Below are 21,001 nucleotides of genomic sequence, written 5' to 3'. Positions count from 1 at the left end.
GCCACCGCAGACCGCAGTACTGCACCAGAACCAGTAGTGTCGCCGACCGCAAACTGATAGCACGTATTTTTGCTGTTTCCAAATTAACTAAAAGCATTGATTAATAACTACATAGATACCTCATCTTAAGGTAAAACCGAATTCAGTGGTAAACTCGGCCCACTTACACCTCTTTGACCCTCAAGTCTAAGTACTAACTGGCTGGACGGTGGCGACATTTATTGAAATTTTTGCCAAGATTGAAAAATAAATTTGAGTTGCTTGGCTGGCGTAATAGACAACGATATAAGGGTAGTATTCAGCATTTTCACAAATAATTTTAACGCGATTGTAATCTCTATTTTGGAATTCCGATTTTACTTCAGATAAAACGCTAAAAATTGATTAATAAAAATAGTGAAGAGGTTTCTTAAAAATTATTTAATTATTAATACACTACAAAAAAAAACAACAAAATAGAAAATACATAAAAAAATTAGCAGTGATAATTCACATGTAAATTATTTTTTGCAATTTGTAAAATAATGATATTTTCAGAACTAATGCGAAATAAACTATTTGAAGTTGATATACAGCATTTCTTTCCAGATCTAACCCATTCACTCCAGGTAAAATATTGCAAAACCTCCGAATTTTAAAGAATCCGTTGGATTGGCATGCAATTTGGTATACATATATCTTGATAAAATGACAGGGAATTTCCAACATATAAATAGTTGAGGGCCATCTGCCTAGGAACAATAGGTAAAAGCTGATAAACGGACAGGATTAGAAAGTTTAAAACATCACTAATTAGATCATATTTCAAAACAAAGTAAATAAGTATATTTGAATGTTAATTCTTTTCAAACTAAGATTGTAAAATTAAAATTTTAGGAAAAAAAGATATTTATTATTTCTTGTTCTCAAAAAGTACTTTCATTATTGACAATATCGAAACATTTTATTATTAACAGTCGAGAACAATTAAAAACCACGTTCATATTTATATGAAAGTGCTTTAAAAATGAAGGTATATTACTCTTGAGAAGAATTAATATTTTTTAACAAACTTGGTATACGACTCATAATATTTGACATCTGATTCTTTCATTTTGAGTTTTAGGACATGCAAGTTTTTATCAATAATGCATTTTTCCCTAAACTGAATAAAAAAGTTTTCCATATGATTCCAAGGTTTTAAGACATACTGATATTGTTTTCCTGATATTATAAAATACTTGTTAATATCTACTGTATATAAAAACTAAAGCTAATAATGTAGTTTAACATACAGTTGAGTCCACGATTATTTACCCGTGCGTCATTAATACCTGACGAGATAAAACACATACTTTTGATCTAGCATCATTCTCTTCCACGCATGAAACTAAAGACAAACCAGCTACCGCCTGTTATTAAGTAAAAACATGTTATTTTTATGAACGCACTAGACTAACTCTATTGCGCACAATAGAGAAAAAATTTTCTAGAGGGTTTTGGTTCAGAAAAGATGTTAAAAGATATGACACATTATATTTTTGAAGTTCCTCCCACAAACATAAAACTGACAAAATGGTCCACTGAAAGCCGTGTAGACAGTGAATATTATTTCTCTCTTTCTGATTTTCAAAAATTTTTATTTTTTTAAAATATTCTAAACCTGCTTTTAAGTTTTCAATTGACTTGCTTAAAGTTGACATTGGCTTTCTGTTTGGATTACTATTACTACAATATTTGCTGTTAAGACCATCAAAAATATTATTTATAATTTTCAAAAATTCGGCAGTATGAGGAGCCGTTTTGGTGTGTAACTGCCCTACGGATATTGCTGTTGATATTGCTGAGGCAATTGAGTTGGAAAAAATTTGTGCTGCTAATTTTACACGCATTTTTTGAAAATTATTAGGGTTTATATGAACGTTTGTTATTTTCAAGTGGGGTGTATCGAACACAGTGAAATCTTCTGATTTCCTATTTCTATTGCAGGCTGATCCTTATATGCGCCTGACAGCTTAAATAAAGCTCTATTATTAGATGCTTGATCACACAACATTTTTGGTATATACCCAATATTTTGTAATTTTGAAACAACTTCAACTACAATGTTTTTTAAGTTGTCGCTATGTATTGGACCACCTGTAGCAAGCCGCGTAGCCTTATGTAGCAAGCCGCGCATCATGAAAACCAGACCTGTGTTGGCAAGTTTGTTTTTTCTTCCTAAAGCACCTAAATCTTGAAACCCTTCTATAATGTCATCTAATTTATTGTACTCCAATTGTTTTTTCAAAGAAATTTCATCAAACATTAACACTTTTTCATCCTTGGTCTTACAATTTTTTTTCACTCATCTGCTTTTTTGCATCTGCATTGTCTCTGCTTTTTTCTTCAACTTGTCAATTAAGGAAGTGTTTAAACCAGTTCTTAATTTTATGACACGCAACCAAGTTTGAATTGTTTTTACTGAAGGTAATATAAAGTTAAGAGATCTAATTGAAAATTTTTAACAACTAGGAGACTTATAATAAATGGCCAAAGCTAAATCCTTTTCATTGTGACTCCATTGTGAACGAGTTTTGTGTGAAAACTGCTTATTAACAAAAGTGTGCACGTATTTGCTTTTATTTTCTAACAGTACCTGTATCATGAATTTGGTTGCCGATTTTCTGTTTTTTGTTGTTCTTCTACAACCCTGACTGTTCTTCTGACGGCACTTCTTCTTTAAAGCATTTACTTGATACTCCAATTTTTTTACCTTCTCCGTCAATTCAGTTTCAAGTTTTGTGGGCAAATTAATGTCAAAACTGGAAATATCACTGAGACTACTACTTGATCTCTTAGACGATGGAGTTGACCTAACCATACAGTCGCCACTTGTAGATCTTTTACGTTTCGTACCGCAATAAACGTATGTAGAGCATAATACTGGTGGGGTATCACCTAAAATAGGTAATCGTTGAAATGTATGTGTAATTTTAATTAAAGCAAAACAAGCATCTCCGTTATTTCTGGAGTGATACTAACAACGCATTCATATTTAAAAAAATCTCTTGATTTAATTATATAAAAAATATATAAATCACTCTATTAACTGATTTTAAATAAAATATATTTTAATAGTATTATTCTCATTGACAAAGCGCATTAGGCAAACATAAAAATATTTCCAAAGTTGAGTACTCACCTAAATCAGTTGCTAACTGCAAATTTTAAAGGAACAGCATTTTTCCTTAATAACTTTCTTTGGCCACTTTGGTAAATATGTTCCACTGCAAAATGATACTGGCAAATTACCCTCTGTTTCAGGTCACTGATATCCATCATTATAATATCAATATTTCTGCAGTTTTTTGCCAAATTTTTGTGCGCCTACGTTTTCAGGGGAAATTTAAAGAAAGATATATTCTTATTTGTTCCATCGTTTCTTTCAAAACATCCCGCGTAAGCACACTTATGCGTTACAGAGGCCATTTTATCTAAAATGTGAGTCCTTTTTTTTTATAAAATTCCGGTATAACTTGTCACAGTAATACGCCTATAGGGTAAGTTCGGCCCTGACACTACTCATACCTCCTCGCAAGTCAGAGAGAGAATGAGAAATCTCGATACGGTTTTCGAGTAGCGCCATCTAGTTGTTGATACGTCTTTCGATTACCAAGAGGTGAGCTATCTAGTGGGTGGTTTATAATCAATGCTAAAAGTGAAAAGAATTGAAATTCTTTTGAAAATCAGTTTTTAAAAGGAAGAAGACCAATAATTGATTATTTTGTAGCAAAATATTCAGTTATTTACGACGCAAGCCACGTTAATTATCGTAATAATGTAATTAAAGAAAACATTTTGAAGACTTTGGGACAGGAGCTAAATAAAAGAACTGTTTTTTATAAAAATTTATACCATTTTTACTCAGTTGCAATGCGAAGGTAAAACTGTCTTAATCTTCACTTAGTTCAGAGAGCGCAAATCGACGCTACGATTTTCGCCTCGTATTATAGGCATCATCAGAGAGGCATAGGGTATAGGTTTGCTTTCTCTGCCCCAAGTGACGACCTTCCGAGAGCAAGTCCTCGCACTGCAACTGACGTTATGGAGTAGGTGCCTAGCGACATCTGCTAAATAAAAGTCGAAGTTTTTCAACCTAATAAAAATATTTAAAAATATTTTTAAAATATATTTAATTGAAAAACTTATTGGACCATTTTCCTGGTGACTCCTCCATGGCTTTTAAAAATTGCAAGCCAGATAGATGCTGCAATGAAGACAAGAGGGAATTCTAAAAGTTGCAATTCACAACCCCGTCTGCACAGCTTGGTAAATTCCAACGGAAAATGGACCAAGTTACTCGATAGGAGTAATACTAATAGAAAAATAAAAATGTATACCATTTTTATTCAGTGGCAATGCGAAGGCAAAACTGTCTTGTTTAGACACAAAATCTTCGATTTAGAGTGCTGGCTTGCGCTCTCTGAACTAAGTGAAGATTAAGACAGTGCATTAAGACTGTTTTTAAATCGCGGAGTAATTTACAAAAGAGAAGGGGAACAGTTGTTGAACGTTTCCCACTTCTCTCAAACGCGCGAAGCTACTGCAGAGCGAGTCCAAGGTAGGGATATTCAACATCCTGTGTTTCCGGTAATTTTGATCAATCTGAAATTTTCAGAGAGTCACCCCACCCCCTCTTAGTTCAATGTGAGTTAAATATTATTTTGTTTATAATTAATAGCATTTTTTACTACCTTAATTTATTTTTAGAATAACTATAAAACTAGGCCGAGTATTACGGAAAGACGAGCTGAAATGTAACGTCTATCATCTGAAACTTGACAATATGGACGTAAATAACTTTTTATTTGAACATATCATCGTAAAAGGACAGACAGTCAGTTTGGTGAAAAGGGAAATTCTCTTGCAAGCGAAAAAACAGCATATGCTCGATATACCTTATCATAAATGTCGTTTGCGAGAGAAAAGTTGGAAAAAGCCAAAAAGAGTGTATCTGGATGATCAGCGATTTGATAAAGATATCATAGTTATTTCTTCCAATGTTGATGTTTTTCTGCAAGAACTTTCTGATACTGATCCAGTTACGACAAGGGAACAATGCGTCCTTTTCGTCCGACAGTGGTAAGTAAATTAGAAATACATACATCGAATACACAGAAATCTAGGGATCTTTTTATAACATCATAAAATTGATAAAAATACATTCTAATACAGAAGTAAAAACTTCAATTTGTATCTTGGTATAAAAATGTTTATTAAAACTTTTTAAAATGTCGTCCAAATGGATTAAGCAAAACGTTTTCGATCTGATTCAGATCATCCTCAGTGCATTCTGTTACGTAAATGAAACTATCACACTACTGAAAGTGGTGACATCGAAATATCTGGCTGACGTAATAGCCCGATCAAAGAACAATCTGACCCAAAAAAATAAAGGAGGGATGAAAATTTGGGAATAGGTAGTTGAAATTATTATCTAATATTATATAAGAAAAAGTTTACAATTCTACATCCCCTCCATTTTACAAAAATGGAGGGGAATACCCATTCTCGGTAGTGAAAAATATACATTCAAAATAAGTCCGGAATTGGATAAAATGACTAATTCCAAGCAACTTCTGATCTATAGAGTTTTTTCACTAAGGCAATAAATACTTTTCGAGTTATTTTCGAGCGAATATGTTCATTTTTAACAAAGAAAAACATGTTTTTGGGCGGTTTTTCGCAAATAACCCAAAAAGTCTTAAATTTTATCAAAAAAAATATTCTTAGCAAAATTGTAGCTTATAAGAAAGTGAAAAAAATGGTGTATGTATGAAGTCTGTAGACCCAGCGGAAGCAGAGTTGTAGCTAATAAAAAGTAAGTTCTTCGTCAAATTTCAAATCGAATATTTCAACGTAAAATAACCAAAAAACGGAGCACTTTTTGGGGAAAACTCATTACAACTTTTTTTTAAAGTGTTTAAAAAAGGTTTATTTTTGTTAAGACAAATATTCTAACATTAGTCCCTTTTATTTTTGGGTAAAAATAATCGCAAAAAACACCCCCTAATTATCATCCAAATAAAATTAATCGTTACCGCTTCACAGGTTACTTTACTTATGTATTGTTTATTATGATCTATGTCTCACTGGTTCAAAGCGCTCATTTTTGAAAAAAAATTGGTTTTAAATATTTTTTTTTAATATTGAAAAAGTTCCAGTTTTTTTCAAAATAACTTAAAAATTATTAGTAATACCAAAAATCTCAAATGTAAAACATGTTTTTCTTTGTTAAAAATGAACATATTCACTCGCAAATAACTCGAAAAGTATTGCCTTAGTGAAAAAACTATAGAAAAAGTTGCTTGAAATTAGTCATTTTAACCAATTCCGGACTTATTTTGAATGTATATTTTTCAGAATTGGGTATTTTACAAAAATGGAGGGGATGTAGAATTATAAAGTTTTTCTTATATAATTATAGACAATTTCAACTACCTATTCCCAAATTTTCATCCTTCATCTTTTTTTGAGGTTTTTCTCGTAAAGTATTGTGTTCTTGATCGGGCTATAATTCATCATTCTCTTTGCCTTATCCCTATGCGGGGTCGGCTTACCTAATTGCATTTCTCCATACAATTCTATCTTGGGTCATATCTTTTTTTTAACTTGTTTATATATTTTTTTTATTGACGATTTATCTAATTTTATAAAATTGTATTTGTTATTGTTATTGTTATGTATATCTTTTTCGTGAAACTATGTTAAGCTTTGTCCATAAAATTGTATAATTTTCAGTGACAATAAAGCATATTTCTATTCTATTCTATTCATATCACTATTAATCCCCTTTACCAACATGTCCTGCCTAATCGTCTCCCATCACGTCTTCTTTGGTCTTTCTCTCCTACTCCTTCCAGGAATCTGCACTTTAGCAATTCTTTGTATTGGGTGATTAGCTTCTCGACGTTGAACATGACCAAACCATCTCAACCTACGCTCTCTCATTTTGGCATCAATTGGTGCCACACCTAGACTTCCCCTAATATACTCATTTTTAATTTTATCCTTTTTTGTCACTCCACTCATCCATCTAAGCATTCTCATTTCCTCCACATGCATTCGTTGTTCCTCTTTCTTTTTCACTGCCCAACATTTAGTTCCGTACATCATAGCCGGTCTTATGGCTGTTTTATAGAATTTTCCCTTCAACTTCATTGGAATTTTCCTGTCACACAGCACACCACTCGCTTCCTTCCACTCCATCCATCCAGCCCTAATTCTACTGCATGCATCTCCATCTATTTCTCCATTACTCTGTAATACCGATCGCAGGTACTTAAAACTATTGCTTTTTTACAATCAGTTCACCATCCAAAGATACCATTTTATTTGTAGTAACTCCATCTTTAAATGAACATTGCAAATACTCTGTCTTTGTCCTACTAAGTTTTAAACCTTTTTCTCCAGAGCTTGGCTCCACTGTTCCAGTTTTTGTTCTAGGTCTCTTTCACTATTTCCTACTAGCACGACATCATCAGCATACATTTGATCGGGCTATAATATGATTGTATACAGTAAAACGACTCTAAGTCAATGCTAATGGATTTGATCCTAGTACTTAAAGAGCAACATGGTTCCTTGCTCTATTGGACCAACTCTGCTTATATCAATCCACCCTCGTAACTTTCATTGTTATGGAAATGAGAAAAATAAAAATTCATTTGAATGTTTCAAACATTATTGGGAGTGCCATTAATGGAAGTCCAACTCCATTGACTTCCGAGAATGTCGGTAGTATTAATTTAAACAGCACTTCCTCTGATTTAAAAAACGGAAGTATAAATATTTCAAACAATACCAACTGTACTTTTCACATTCATTTAAAAGATTTAGGGCCGGTTGTTCGAACGCTAATCAAAAATGATCATTATCAAATATTTAATTACTGTCACAACTGTCAATGCCAACTTTGATTTTGTTGCTGAAAACATAATTATTGATTACAATTATGAAATTAGTTAATCAATTATGTTAATAATTGTTATGTTAATTGATTAACTAATCTCAATCATAATCAATTATGTTTTGAGCAACCCAACCAAAGTTGACATTGACAGTTGTGACAGTAATTAAATATTTGATAGTGATCATTGTTGATTAGCGTTCGAACAACCGGCCCTAAGATTTTCAAATATTTGAATAAAGCTTTTGAAACATTTTTTAGTAATATTTTATTCATATTTTATTTATTTGACGTTCGGAGGTATGTACCGGGTGCCATATCTTTGAGAAAAAAATATTTATAACGAAAGTTGCCTCGGGAAAAGCCTAGAAAATATTTTCATAATTGTAGGCCCACCGCTAGAGGGCGTAATTGAATATCAAAAATTAAAAAATCAAAATTTACCTAATGAAAGGGCACTGGAAATCCTATAATCGTATTCTTCATAAAATTCTGCGCATATTTGATTTCACAAGTTTAAGTCTCTCTTTGCAAATAAGAGGTGGGGGTAAGTGGGAACCTTCTTATGAAAAAATGGCTGTAAGTCCGGTTCTGCTAAATCAAATTTTGCATACTTGGTCTTGTTGAAAACAGCTCTTTTTCGTCAATGTAAGCGCCGGACTCCACTTGCGATTTGTAGTCGCGCGATTGTTTTGTCGCGAAGATTGAACACATTGTTTCAAATACAAGTCAATCCATTTGCGACTAAATAATCGTGGATTGACTTGCATTTGAAACAATCTATTCAATCTTCGCGACAAAACAATCGCGCGACTAGAAAATCGCAAGTGGAGTCCGGCGATAAGAGTCTTATTTTCGAAATAGCGTAATAAGTAATATGCCAGCTAGTAGGCGTTATTTAATTATTTTTAGAAATCTAGTTTTCTTTGGAGAATATTAAATACAAGTATGCATTTTTAATCCTATATTACAAAAGATCAACATAATCCCAAATTAAGACCAAATTATCAACGTAATACCAAAAACCGCATGTCGATACCTTTTTTTATCTCGAGATATCATAAGAAACGTGTAAATTTTAACCAACTGTTAATGTCACCGGTAAACGAAGTTAAGGAAAGGTAGTGTGCTATGGAAAAAAACAAAGAAACATTTTCCAGATGTAAACGTATATAATTAATTAAAACAACAATAAGACAAACAACACCATAAAATATAACAAAGAAATAAAAGCAACTACTTACTTAGTAACGACCTAAATGTTCAAATGGTTGCCCATCATTTTCGATGTTTCAAGAATAGATTGCACAGCAGTCTCAATTTCTGCTTTCGCAATGCTTTGAATGGCGTTTCGTATTCTCTAGATTCTAGATCATGTTTTCTCGAGTAGTGGGCCTAGTGGCAAAAACAAGGTCTTTAATCCGTCCCTCATAAAATAAATAAAAGTCTAAAATAGTTAAATCTGTTGCTATTCAATCTACTCTTGAAATGGTGAATGCTCGCATCGAAAATGATGGGCAACAATTTGAACATTTAGGCAGTCACTAAGACTAAATAAGTAGTTGCTTTTATTTCTTTGTTATATTTTATAGTGTTGTTTGTCTTATTTTTTGTTTTAATTAATTATATACGTTTTCATCTGGAAAATGTTTATTTGTTTTTTCCATAGCACACTACTTTTCCTTAACCTCGTTTACCGGTGACAGTAACAGTTATGTTTAAAATTTACATATTTCTTAAGATATCTCGAGATAGAAAAAAGGTATCGACATGCGGTTTTCGGTATTATGTTGCTAATTTGGTCTAATTTTGTAATACAGGATTAAAAATGCATACTTGTGTTTAATATTTTCCAAAGAAAATTAGATTTCTGAAAATAATTAAATAACGCCTCCTAGCTTGCATATTACTTATTAGGCTATTTCGAAAATAAGACTCTTACATTGACGAAAAAGAGCTGTTTTCAACAAGAGCAAATGTGCAAAATTCGATTTAGCAGAACCGAACTCCCACCTCTTTGGATTTCCAGTGCCCTTTCATTAGGTAAATTTTGTAAAATTTTGATTTTTTAATTTTTGATATTCAATTACGCCCTCTAGCGGTGCACCTACAATTACGAAAATAATTTCCAGGATTTTCCCGAGGCAACTTTTGTTATAAATATTTTTTCCTCAAAGCTGTACTATAAACGGTTCCTGAGATATGGCCGAGAGGCATTCTTATTGGGACACCTGGTACAAGGTATGTCAGGTCAGATCTATATTTGAAACTGTTGATGTTGCCATGGTAACTCGCTGAGGCGTACTGTAAATAAGCAAAACGGGGTACCAATAAAAAAAATAGAATTTTTTAACCAGAGTAACTATGATTTTTTTTTCAATGGTTGATTGTTGATTATTATGTTAATTAAATTATGACCCGGATCAGTTTCTTCTACTCTTGATAAACGCTATCGTGTTATTTATAGGTGTCCGTCGACTTTAACGCTTCAACCCTTCCAAGAAGTAGTCCTATACCACCTAACCATGGAAGATTTAAAGAAAAAGTTATCAGAACTCTCTGGCCTACCTACAGAACATATAGAAGTAGCCATTATCAAACAACCTCTACCTTGTGATATAAATGTTTTAGATATGGAATCGCACAAATGGCATTTGCAGACCACTAATTTAGAAGAGTGGCCTGTTAGTGCTGAAAATGGCACTGTTTTCTTTTACAGGTGAGTGTTTGCTATTCTCTCATACATTGCTAGTCAAACGACCGGTCCCTCTCGTATCTTTTGAACGGTTTTACTTATAATAGTGAAATTTGGAGGGAGAGAGAAAAACGGACTTAGGCTTCTCAACTAGTCATAACAAAAGACGTACCTAATAGTGACAGATGACGTTACTGCACCACTGACCGATAATTTTAAAAGGGACCTTATGGCAAGTGATACCTCGTTTGAAAGGTATTAAAAATACCTATTCAATCATACTAATTTATTTGAGTTTAAGCTTGTTTTGATCATAATTTAAGTAAATACTAAAATTGTAGTTTCCCATTTAATTAATAAATATTCAAATGTCCGCTACAGATGGATCCAAATTCGCTGAGTCAACTGGATGCGCCTTTTACCATTCAAATGAAAATCTATCCAAAAAATTTAAACTTTCAAATCAAATGTCTAGTTATACTGCTGAGCTCATCGCAATTCTTCAAGCTTTGAGGTATATTAATATCCATCACAAGAATAAGTTTGTTATATTAACAGATAGCAAAAGTTCGGTAGACACAATAGTACAAACTAAATTATCAAGCACTTCATCAGTAGTAATTATAAAAATTTTAGAAACAATCCAGTTACTTACGAATACAGGTAAACAAATTTCTTTGGTTTGGATTAAGGCTCATTATGGAATTAACGGAAATGAAATAGTGGATAGACTTGCCAAGGATGCTACTACAACAGGGGAAACGATAGAAGAACCATTAATGCCAGTCACTGATCTACGACAATGGTTTAAGAAAAAACAAATGGAGCAATGGCAACTGGAATATGATATATCTCTTAAAGGTGTACGATTTCATGATATCCAACCAAAAATTTATAGAAAACCGTGGTTTAACGACATTACAAATCGGCACTTCATTAAAACCTTAAATAGAGCAAGGAACAAACATGGTTTATATCCAGTTCACAAAAATAAACTAGGGTTGGCCACTTCTCAAAACTGCACATGCGGGGAGTTGGGTACTTTAGAGCATGTGATTTTCGATTGCGCAAACTTCCAGATGCTGAATCAACAGTTATATAAGAATCTACAAACAGTAGGAGTTACTCTCCCCACCAATTTAAATTCCATTTTATGTACACGAAATATAAATTTGTATAAAATTGTTTATAACCACTTAAAAAATATGAAAATTGATATTAAAAAAAAATATATATATAAAAAAAAATTAAAAAAAAAATATAAATATAAAAAAAAAGAAAAAAAAATAATAAAAAAAAATAAATAAATATTAAAAAACAATAAAAAAAAACAAAATAAAAAAAATACAAAAAAAAACAAAAAAAAACAAAAAAAAAATCACAAAGAAGGCCTAAACCTCCGCGAGGATGAATCGGGTTTAGGTCTTAGCGCGAAAGAAAAAAAAAAAAAAGAAAAAAAAATTAATATCAATTAGTGGTTTAGTATAAGTATTTAGTAATAGTGTTTTATTAGTATGTATTTTTAATGTAATGTATGTAATATATGTTTGTGATTATTAAAATATAATGTATATCAGTTAAAATTAGGAAATTGTGTCTATGAAAATAAAAAAAAAAAAAAAAAATTTGAGCTGGCCAATTGGTTCAAACCAAGGTCATAAATCTAAACACACACACACACACACACACAAATGTCCGCCTCTGGTTAGTTGTCAAAAAGTTGACGTTTTTCAAGTATTTGTTTTTACGTCAACGTAAACTTTTTTGACAAATAACCAGAGGCGGACGTTTGAATATTTATTAATTAACTGCGAAACTACAACTTTAATCAATAGCCAAAGGGACCAGGAAGAAGACCTCCATATGACCTCCTTAGAACTATTCAGGGCGGCTGCAAATAAGCTTAAATGGACAAATGTAATGGCCAACGTCCTTAAGAATAAGGCACCGTAATGCTGGGGTAATCAAATGCTTTGCGAAAGTCTACGAAAGCCAGGACCAATGGTCGCTTGTATTCGATAGATTTGTTGTTTCTATGAACTCTTTTATTTCAACTGTCTTTTTTATAAGACTATATTAAAGAGTACCGTTGATAGCACGTTATTGTCTGAGGATTTCTACCTTCCTAAATTTCTCATAAAATCAAGTAGTTCTATGAAATATAAAAGCGTTTTAATTTACATTTATTTATTGTCTATGTTTTTACTAGGGACAACCGAGAAACAATGAAAGAACTCACCAGCGAAGAAAGAAAAGAACTAGCCCAAAAAGAAAACTCCCGCCTCCGTAAATTGAACCTGTCATCCTACTCCCCTGGTGGGGAGAGAGCCTTAAAGATCTACTTGGATACGTCGCCGAGTAAATCTGAAGATAACTGCATAGACTGACATGCCACTAATCAATATAATTCATTATTCTATTGCATCATAATTTGAAAAAATCAGAGGGTGATTGTAAATAAGCGTGATTCAGAGTTTTTTATTTATTATGCTACCCGTTTACACAAAACTGACTTATTCAAATTTTTGAAGTCCGCCATGAGAACTATTTAGGTCATTATATCTCGCAAATAAAAAAAGAAATCTTGGGAATATCCAAATTAATTCTACTTTTATTAAGGATTTTGATGTTTTGATTAATTTTTGTGTTACTATGTTTTAAGTCTTCAGTATTATATATATTTTGTAGATATATTTAAACAATATTTCAAATATGACACTAAAACTAAAACATTTGTGCTTCTGCCAATTTTAAAGCAAATCGTGTTGTAAATCGATAATTTTTGGATTTTTGTTTAATAAATTGGTAAAAATATTCACTTCTTTTTACATCAAAAGAACGTAACTTTACAGTGGATTAAGATTTAGATGGAACCCACTTTTAAGTTGTTTCTTATTATTATAACTATTGTTAAATGAAATTGATTATAAAAAAAATAATTAAAATCCTTTATAAAAGGTATATAATTTATTAAAATTTCGTTAAAAGGGCTACATCACATATGCAGAACGTTTTCGATCTGAATACAGATCATCATCAGTGCTGAACGTAAAATAAGTATAACCTATGAATTCAATGCAAACATTTTAAAATGTTGACTAAGATTGAAAAAAGTTTAGGCTATACTTACAAGATGTTCACATGCTTCAAAAAATTTAAAATATATGGGTAAAAGACCCTTTAGGAGTCAAGGATACATCGGCAAAAATTGTTTTAATTAACATGGATGTTATAAATAATACACGATTAAGCACCAGGCACCATTTGACCCTCAGATGAGTTGAGACACGTCTTGAGGTTCAGCTACCTCATACAGGGTGTCTGCATAACTTGGAACCATATTTTTTTTTATTGTTTGTTTACTGTGCAATCAGTCTAAAAAAAAAACAGACCATAAACACATTTGTTGAAATTTACAATGGCCTGAAGAGAAATATTTCAATAAATATTTACTCTACATGAGTATTACCATATGGGAAACTTTTTTAATATCAATTTTACGAAAAAAAGTTATTCTTCATAAAGTGCTCTGCATAATTTAAAACCTAAGATGCAATCATCATGTATCAAATTTTATCAATAATATACGAGGTATGTCCAAAAATATGAATTTCGCTCAAGAGTAAAGTGCCTTTATATTTCACAATATCGAAAATTGTTGTTAAGAAAAGTTGATTGTAATTAAAAATTATGTTATAATATGTATTTACACTCTTCTAATTAAAAAAAAACTTTTGAAAATTTTCCTCAAATTACGGATACCGAACATCATTTTTATTTAAGATAACTCCGTTATTATTAATTTTGCGAAAAAAAAAAATTATTTTTTATAAAAATGTCTAAATAGTCAAAAAACTAAGATGCAATCATAAGATATCAAGTTTTTTCAATTCTATACGAGGTATGTCAAAACTATGAATTTTGCTTAAAAGTAAATTACCTTTATAGTTCACAATATTTCAACTAGAAGGATGCAATTGCATATTGAAACATAGTTTTTAATTCTGAACAACTTTTTATAATAACAAATTTCAATATTGTTAAAAATAAAGGTACTTTACTCTTCAGCGAAATTAATATTTTTTTATGTTGTTCTGAAGCTATTTTATTTATTTTATTTTAGTATTTTGTATTTTGACAACGACACCCGATTTGGGCGTCGAAACGTTAATAAAATTATTTTTTCAATTTAATTGTGGCTTATTTCCCGTCTAAATAGTTATTGATATTTTTTGACATACCTCGTATAAAATTGACAAAATTTAATATCTTATAATTTTATCTTCGTTATTAAACTATGCAAAACGTTTTATAAAGAATAACTTTTTTTCGTAAAATTAATAATAACGGAGCTATCGTAAATAAAAATGATGTTGGGTGTCCGTGATTTGAGGAAAATTTTCAAAAAAAAATGTTTTCAATTAGAAGAGTGCAAATGCAGATTATAACATATTGTTTAATTACAAACAACTATTTTCAATGACAATTTTCGATATTGTGAAATATAAAGGCACTTTATACTCTTGAGCGAAATTCATATTTTTTGACATACCTCGTATACCGTTGATAAAATTTGATATCTGATGATTTAGTCTTAGGTTTTAGACTATGCAGATCACTTTATAAAGAATAATTTTTTTTCGTAAAATTGATATTAAAAAAGTTTCCCATATGGTTCCAAGTTACGCAGACACACTATATATTGAACGGTCGATGGTAATGGAAATTCTTGAATTATGTCAGAACTAAACTGTCAGTGCAACCGGAAGAACCAAATTGTACCTTTTGTTTATTTAGCCAACAATTTCAACTTTATCAAGTTTCATATTGTTGGCTAAATAAACAAAAGGTACAATTTGGTACTTCCGGTTGCACTGACAGTTTAGTTCTGACTTGATGAAGTTAAAATTGTTGGCTAAATAAACAAAAGGTACAATTTGGTATTTCCGGTTGGACTGACAGTTTAGTTCTGACATCGTTCAAGGATCCGTTACCATCAGTTGCCATCGACCGTTCAAGATATGAGGTATCTGCCAACTCATGTGAGGCTCAAATGGTACCCGGTGCTTAATCATGTGTAACATCCATGTTATTTAAAACAATTTTTGTCAATGTATCCATGACTGTATTATTTTAAAGGGTCTTTACCCATATATTGTCAATTTTGGTGGCTTAGCATGTGAACATCCTGTAAGTATAGCCTAAACTTTTTTTAACCTTCGTCAACATTTTAAAATTTTTGCATTAAATTCATAGGTTATACTTATTTTAGGTTCAGCACTGATGATGATCTGTATTTCCTTGAAGAGACTTTTATTAATAAATTATATAGGTACCTTTTATAATCGATTTTAATTAATTTTTTGTGATATTGTCCTTTTCATGATCATTTTTCAGTGCGTAACAAATAATAGGAAAAAGGGTAAGTCCGTGATAATACACATTTATGACATTTATTCTAACATGACATTTTAGTTAAATCTGACAGTTGTCACATTTTATTTTCAATTTTTGATAAAAACAAATCAAATGTGTTTCTTGCATTTATAAAATGGTATTTTCTTTGATTTGTATAGTCTTATAAATTATACAGATTATATTTGTAATATTATTATCTAATTAAAAAAAAATTATTTTTTTATTATGGCGCCATCTATCGACAACTAGAATAATCACCGAACTAGAAATAATTACCGAAGTAATCACCGACGTGCCTTTTTTTCTGTCATATACAATTTAATACGTTAGAAAGAAATCGAAAAACTGTGACGCACTGAAAGATGATCATGAGAAAAAGAATATATGGTATACAGCTACAGGAAAACTTTTTCCTTGTGGATTTGAAATTGATCATGTTTGAATCATCTTTGTAGTTTCTATAGAATGGTACTTAATCCGGGAACAGTCGCGCTCTTTTCTGTCACACGATCGGTCGCGCGATATTTTATATCTAAGGGTGCGGACAGGCTTGCAAGCGATTTATCGCGCGAGATAAATCGTTCACGGCAATGTAGCGGGCGACAAGCGAGAAGCTGTCCACCGAAAAGCGATTCAAATATCAGTTTTTGTCATGCCTCTCACACGAAGGCGTCGAAGTTCCCTTCTTTTAGAAGATGATCCATTCATAGAGGTTTGTTAAAAGGCAAAATGAAGTATGGTGTACATACCATTAATAGATATAGGAAAGCATACGGGGAATTACATCACTTATACAAACAGTTACGAAAATACTCGTACAGATTTTTCCAGTATCTCAGAATGAGCATAAACAAATTTGACGTACACCTAAATAAAATTAAAATGGGGTCTACTTTCACATCGGAAATTAAAATATCTTTGGAACAAGACATCGTGCTGTTTAGTTTGGAGATAAAATGGAACTAAAGTCGCTTATAAATCAAACCGAATTGGAAACGGAGCGACACGCTTAGCCGCTGAGCGATTTTTTGCTAAGCGATTTTTTGCTAAGCGATTTTTTAGGTATGGCCACTGTAATAATATTCATTGGGTTTGAAATATTTTTTTGTAGTTCAGTCGTCCACGATTTATCTCTTAAGAAAAATCGCTCGCAAGTCTGGCCGCACCCTTAGGCGGCGTTAATACTCGGGCGATAAAAGATAAACGATATTATATAGTAGATATGCTACAAGCGATACGCACAAACAAATACTTAAAATTTTAAATAGAGACGATGACAATGGTTCACTTCCGCGCGATTGCACAGCAGATCGCAAGTGATATATCGTTCGAAGTGCTACATGGTACGTATTTAACCCTCGTAAGGCGGTGCTTAGATTCTTTCGTAAACAACGGTGCGGGGTGCATTTGCACCCCATCCGTATATCCATTTTTTTATATGTGAACGTTGGGGAAATTGATTTGAAAGATAATTAGGACTTGTTTTTCATAATAAGAAACATAATTTTACAAACAAAGTACTCATTTCTTCTTAAAAACAATATTATCGCTGCAAGACAAACACATGAAATTTTTCACAGTGTGAGCAACACAAAGTTTTTACACACAATACAGTTATGCCGGGACTTTCGGTCTTTTTTCACTGACATAACTAACACCGACATTGTCCCATAGCTCTGTTAGTTCCAGGTGGAACAACAGAAACGTCTAATTCGGTATGAAATTTTCATCATTTGCACCTTAGTCATTTTTCCAAAAAAAAAAAAAAAACACGTAAACGCAAAGAGTTGTAAATTCTGTAATGGGTGGAATGCGTTTAGAATTAAATTTAATACGAATAAAAAAATGGACAAAAATCAAAAAAAAATTATTAAAAAAGATAGGTGAGAAAAACGAGGTCTGGGGTCAGCTGCACCCCGCACCGCCTTACGACAGTTAAAACAAATTTTTATTTTATATTATTTTTATTTACTTGTTATGTTAAAAATATCTATTTCTAACAATTATTAAAAGGATATAAATTTAAATGAAAACTCGAGGGATACACGACAACAAAACAAACGCTAAAATAAAAGATAACAGATACAAGGAAACGGAACAAATACTAAAATATAACCACAGTATGTAATTCCGCTGGTATGTCGGTACAACTGTTCTTCTTTCTTCTTTACGTGCCATCTCCGCAACGGAGATTGGCAATCATCACATCTATTCTAATTTTTGACACTACAGCCCGAAAGAGTTCAGTTGAGCTGCATCGAAACCATTCTCTGAGATTTCTCAGCCAGGACATTTTCTTCTATCTATGGTGCGTCTTCCTTGAATCTTTCCCTGCATTATTAATTTTAGGAATTCATATCTGTCAGCACGTGTTATATGACTCAGATATTGTAGTTTTCTTATTTTGATGGAATCCAATATCTTCCTGCTATTTCTTTGAAAGCTGAATCCTCATCATTCTTCGACACTTCACATGCTTTCAATCTATTGAGACATTGTTTATTAAGAGTACATGTCTCCACACCATACAAAATAACAGAAAATTAATAACACTTTAGTACTCTTTTTTTTTAAGATTTAGGCTGAGGTATCTACTACATAATATTTGTATCATATTATTCATTGCACTTCTAGCCTTTACTATTCTAACTCTGATTTCTTTGGTATAATCGTTTGTTTCATTAATGTTTGTCCCTAAATAATTAAAATTCTGAACTCGTTCTATCGTCTTACTATTTACGCTTAGATTGATGTTTCTAATATTTTTCTTTGATATAATCGTGGTGAATTTTGTTTTCTTTATGTTTACTGACAGACCAAACTCTTCACTCGCTGCAACAACCTTGTCTAAAATTCTTTGTAGTTATGTAATATTTTCTGCTATTAGTATTGTATCATCAGCATATATCTAATTTCACATATGGGTAGGCTATTTATTTTTATGCCTGCTACTTCATCTTCTAATGCTTTTTTGAATATTTCCTCTGAGTATGCATTAAACAGTGATGTGTACAAGGCACCTGTCTAACGCCTATTTTGATCTTTATTTTATAAGTTTTTAAATTATTTATTATGACAGCTTCTTGTTCATAATACAGATTAATATTCTTATATCCCGTGTGTCGATATTCTTTGTTCTCAGTAGTTTTATTAACGCATTGTGTTTCACCGTATCGAATGCCTACAACTGTTATTTACGGTTAATATAGATATTGTTTAGATATGTACAGATATCTGAGTACAAAAAGATTCGTGACACAATACTAGAAAATTATACTTGAAAATTTTAACCTAAGTTTTTAGTCACGTCGTTAGATTTTATCTAACAAAAGTCAATGTTACTCATATTTAGTTATGCTTTCCGGTACGCTTGGACATGCGCATTACTACACTCTTCCTCGAGGCACTTACGAGTGGAAAGCTATGTTGTCAAATTTTTCAAGTTATCACGGAAAAGAATAAAATTTTAGATTTTTTCTAACAGCGCGACCGATTCGCTTTCCACAAAAACACGACATTTAGTTGGGGCCTGAATTAAATATAGAAGCCTTTGCAATTATTGGATTTAACCCGCTTGCGCCTGATAGAATGGGTTAAATGAAGTTTTTGAAACGTATTGGCAGATCGGAATTTTTAAGCTTTTTTTATATATATTGTATACATAATATTGTTTTATTTTTATAATAAAATTGATAGTATTATCTTCAACACTGCGTTCTTGTTGTATTTACAATGTACAATGCAACACTGGGCTATTTTATTACATCAACAATTCATATGCAAATATTTCTTCCCAAGATTTTTTCTTGACAAACAATCTGTATGGTCTAATCGTTCAACGAGAAGTTTTACCTTTAATCAAAAAATAAACAAAAAATCGAAAAATGTATTAATTACCATGTGTAGACAAAAAAAAAATGAAAAAACTTTTTGTAGATGTTTTTGAAGTTTATGTTGTTTTTTTTTTAAATATCAGTGTATTTTTGTTCAAAATTTAGCTATGGTTAGATTTTTTTCTGAAATAAAGTGATGAAAGGTGAATATATATTTTATTTAACCATTTTATTCATCAATCATTTCACTTCATACTTAATTAACATTCGACGAGAGATTTATGTAAAAATGCTCACGGATCATTATTCAGTGCGTAAAAACGTTAATTCGAAAGTGGGCTATCTTAAGTTGCACCTCAGTTTTACGATTTGTTTTTTGAAATAACACCTCATATAATATTAACCTAATTGTAGAAAAATAAAAAACTTATACACCTTTTATTAAGATCATCTTTTATTTTCAAAATTAAAAAAAAAATGGAAGCAGCTTTTCTATCACGGTTTAATAGTTTTGGTGAATTTATAATTATGTACCAGTCTTATACTGATGTTTGATGTTGGTTCTAGACCTTGGGCCAACATACAGTGGGTGATCAAATTTTTAGAGCCACCTCGGAAAATTTTACTTTCTGTTTAATGGTTTGTAAGTTTTTTTTATACGGTCCACATTTTCTTTGAAACGTTAGAAATTGATGCTATTTTTCTTTTGGAGTGATTAGTGTTGAAAGTTTTTATTGCTGCTCTTTTCCTTGGTGAGATGTCTTTGGCTTTTCCCATGATGTTCTGGTACCACTGGTGTAACGAACATGCAATGTTTGCTAAATTCACAAAAAATAGTATAGGACTGTCAGAATATCACTAGAGAGCAATGAAAACTCTCAGTTTATTATAACTCTAAACACCAAGAATACAAAATAATATGCACACGAGTTGCTAGCTAAGCTGGACAGCACTGACAAACAATGGCATCTGAGTCACGCATTACCACGCCCGCTGTGTTGCCACTATTGCCAGACTATTTATTGTAGTTTCATAAAGTAGTACAAGATAACCAAATAGAAACAAACGCATTAATATATTATACAGCTCAAATATATACTCTTTTTGTAAAAAAATGAATTTTAC

General features: G+C 31.6%; 1 protein-coding gene across 4 annotated transcripts in view; it reads left to right on the top strand.

Moving 5' to 3' along the window:
• The window catches only part of LOC126881126 (ubiquitin carboxyl-terminal hydrolase 47), a 138,640-nt gene extending 118,556 nt beyond the window's left edge, over positions 1 to 20,084 (top strand). For all 4 annotated transcript variants that reach the window (XM_050645186.1, XM_050645185.1, XM_050645187.1 and 1 more), the window contains 3 exons: positions 4,732 to 5,103; positions 10,398 to 10,649; positions 12,835 to 20,084. In XM_050645186.1, coding sequence (XP_050501143.1) covers positions 4,732 to 5,103; positions 10,398 to 10,649; positions 12,835 to 13,012 — 802 coding nt within the window. In that variant the 3' untranslated portion in view covers positions 13,013 to 20,084. The remainder of the gene's footprint in view (positions 1 to 4,731; positions 5,104 to 10,397; positions 10,650 to 12,834) is intronic.
• Positions 20,085 to 21,001: the final 917 nt, after the last annotated feature.

This window comes from Diabrotica virgifera, chromosome 3 (assembly GCF_917563875.1).
Source record: "Diabrotica virgifera virgifera chromosome 3, PGI_DIABVI_V3a".
Lineage (NCBI taxonomy): Eukaryota > Metazoa > Arthropoda > Insecta > Coleoptera > Chrysomelidae > Diabrotica > Diabrotica virgifera.
The sequence above is the reverse complement of the archived record's forward strand: the minus strand, read 5'-3'. Positions and strand labels throughout refer to the sequence as shown.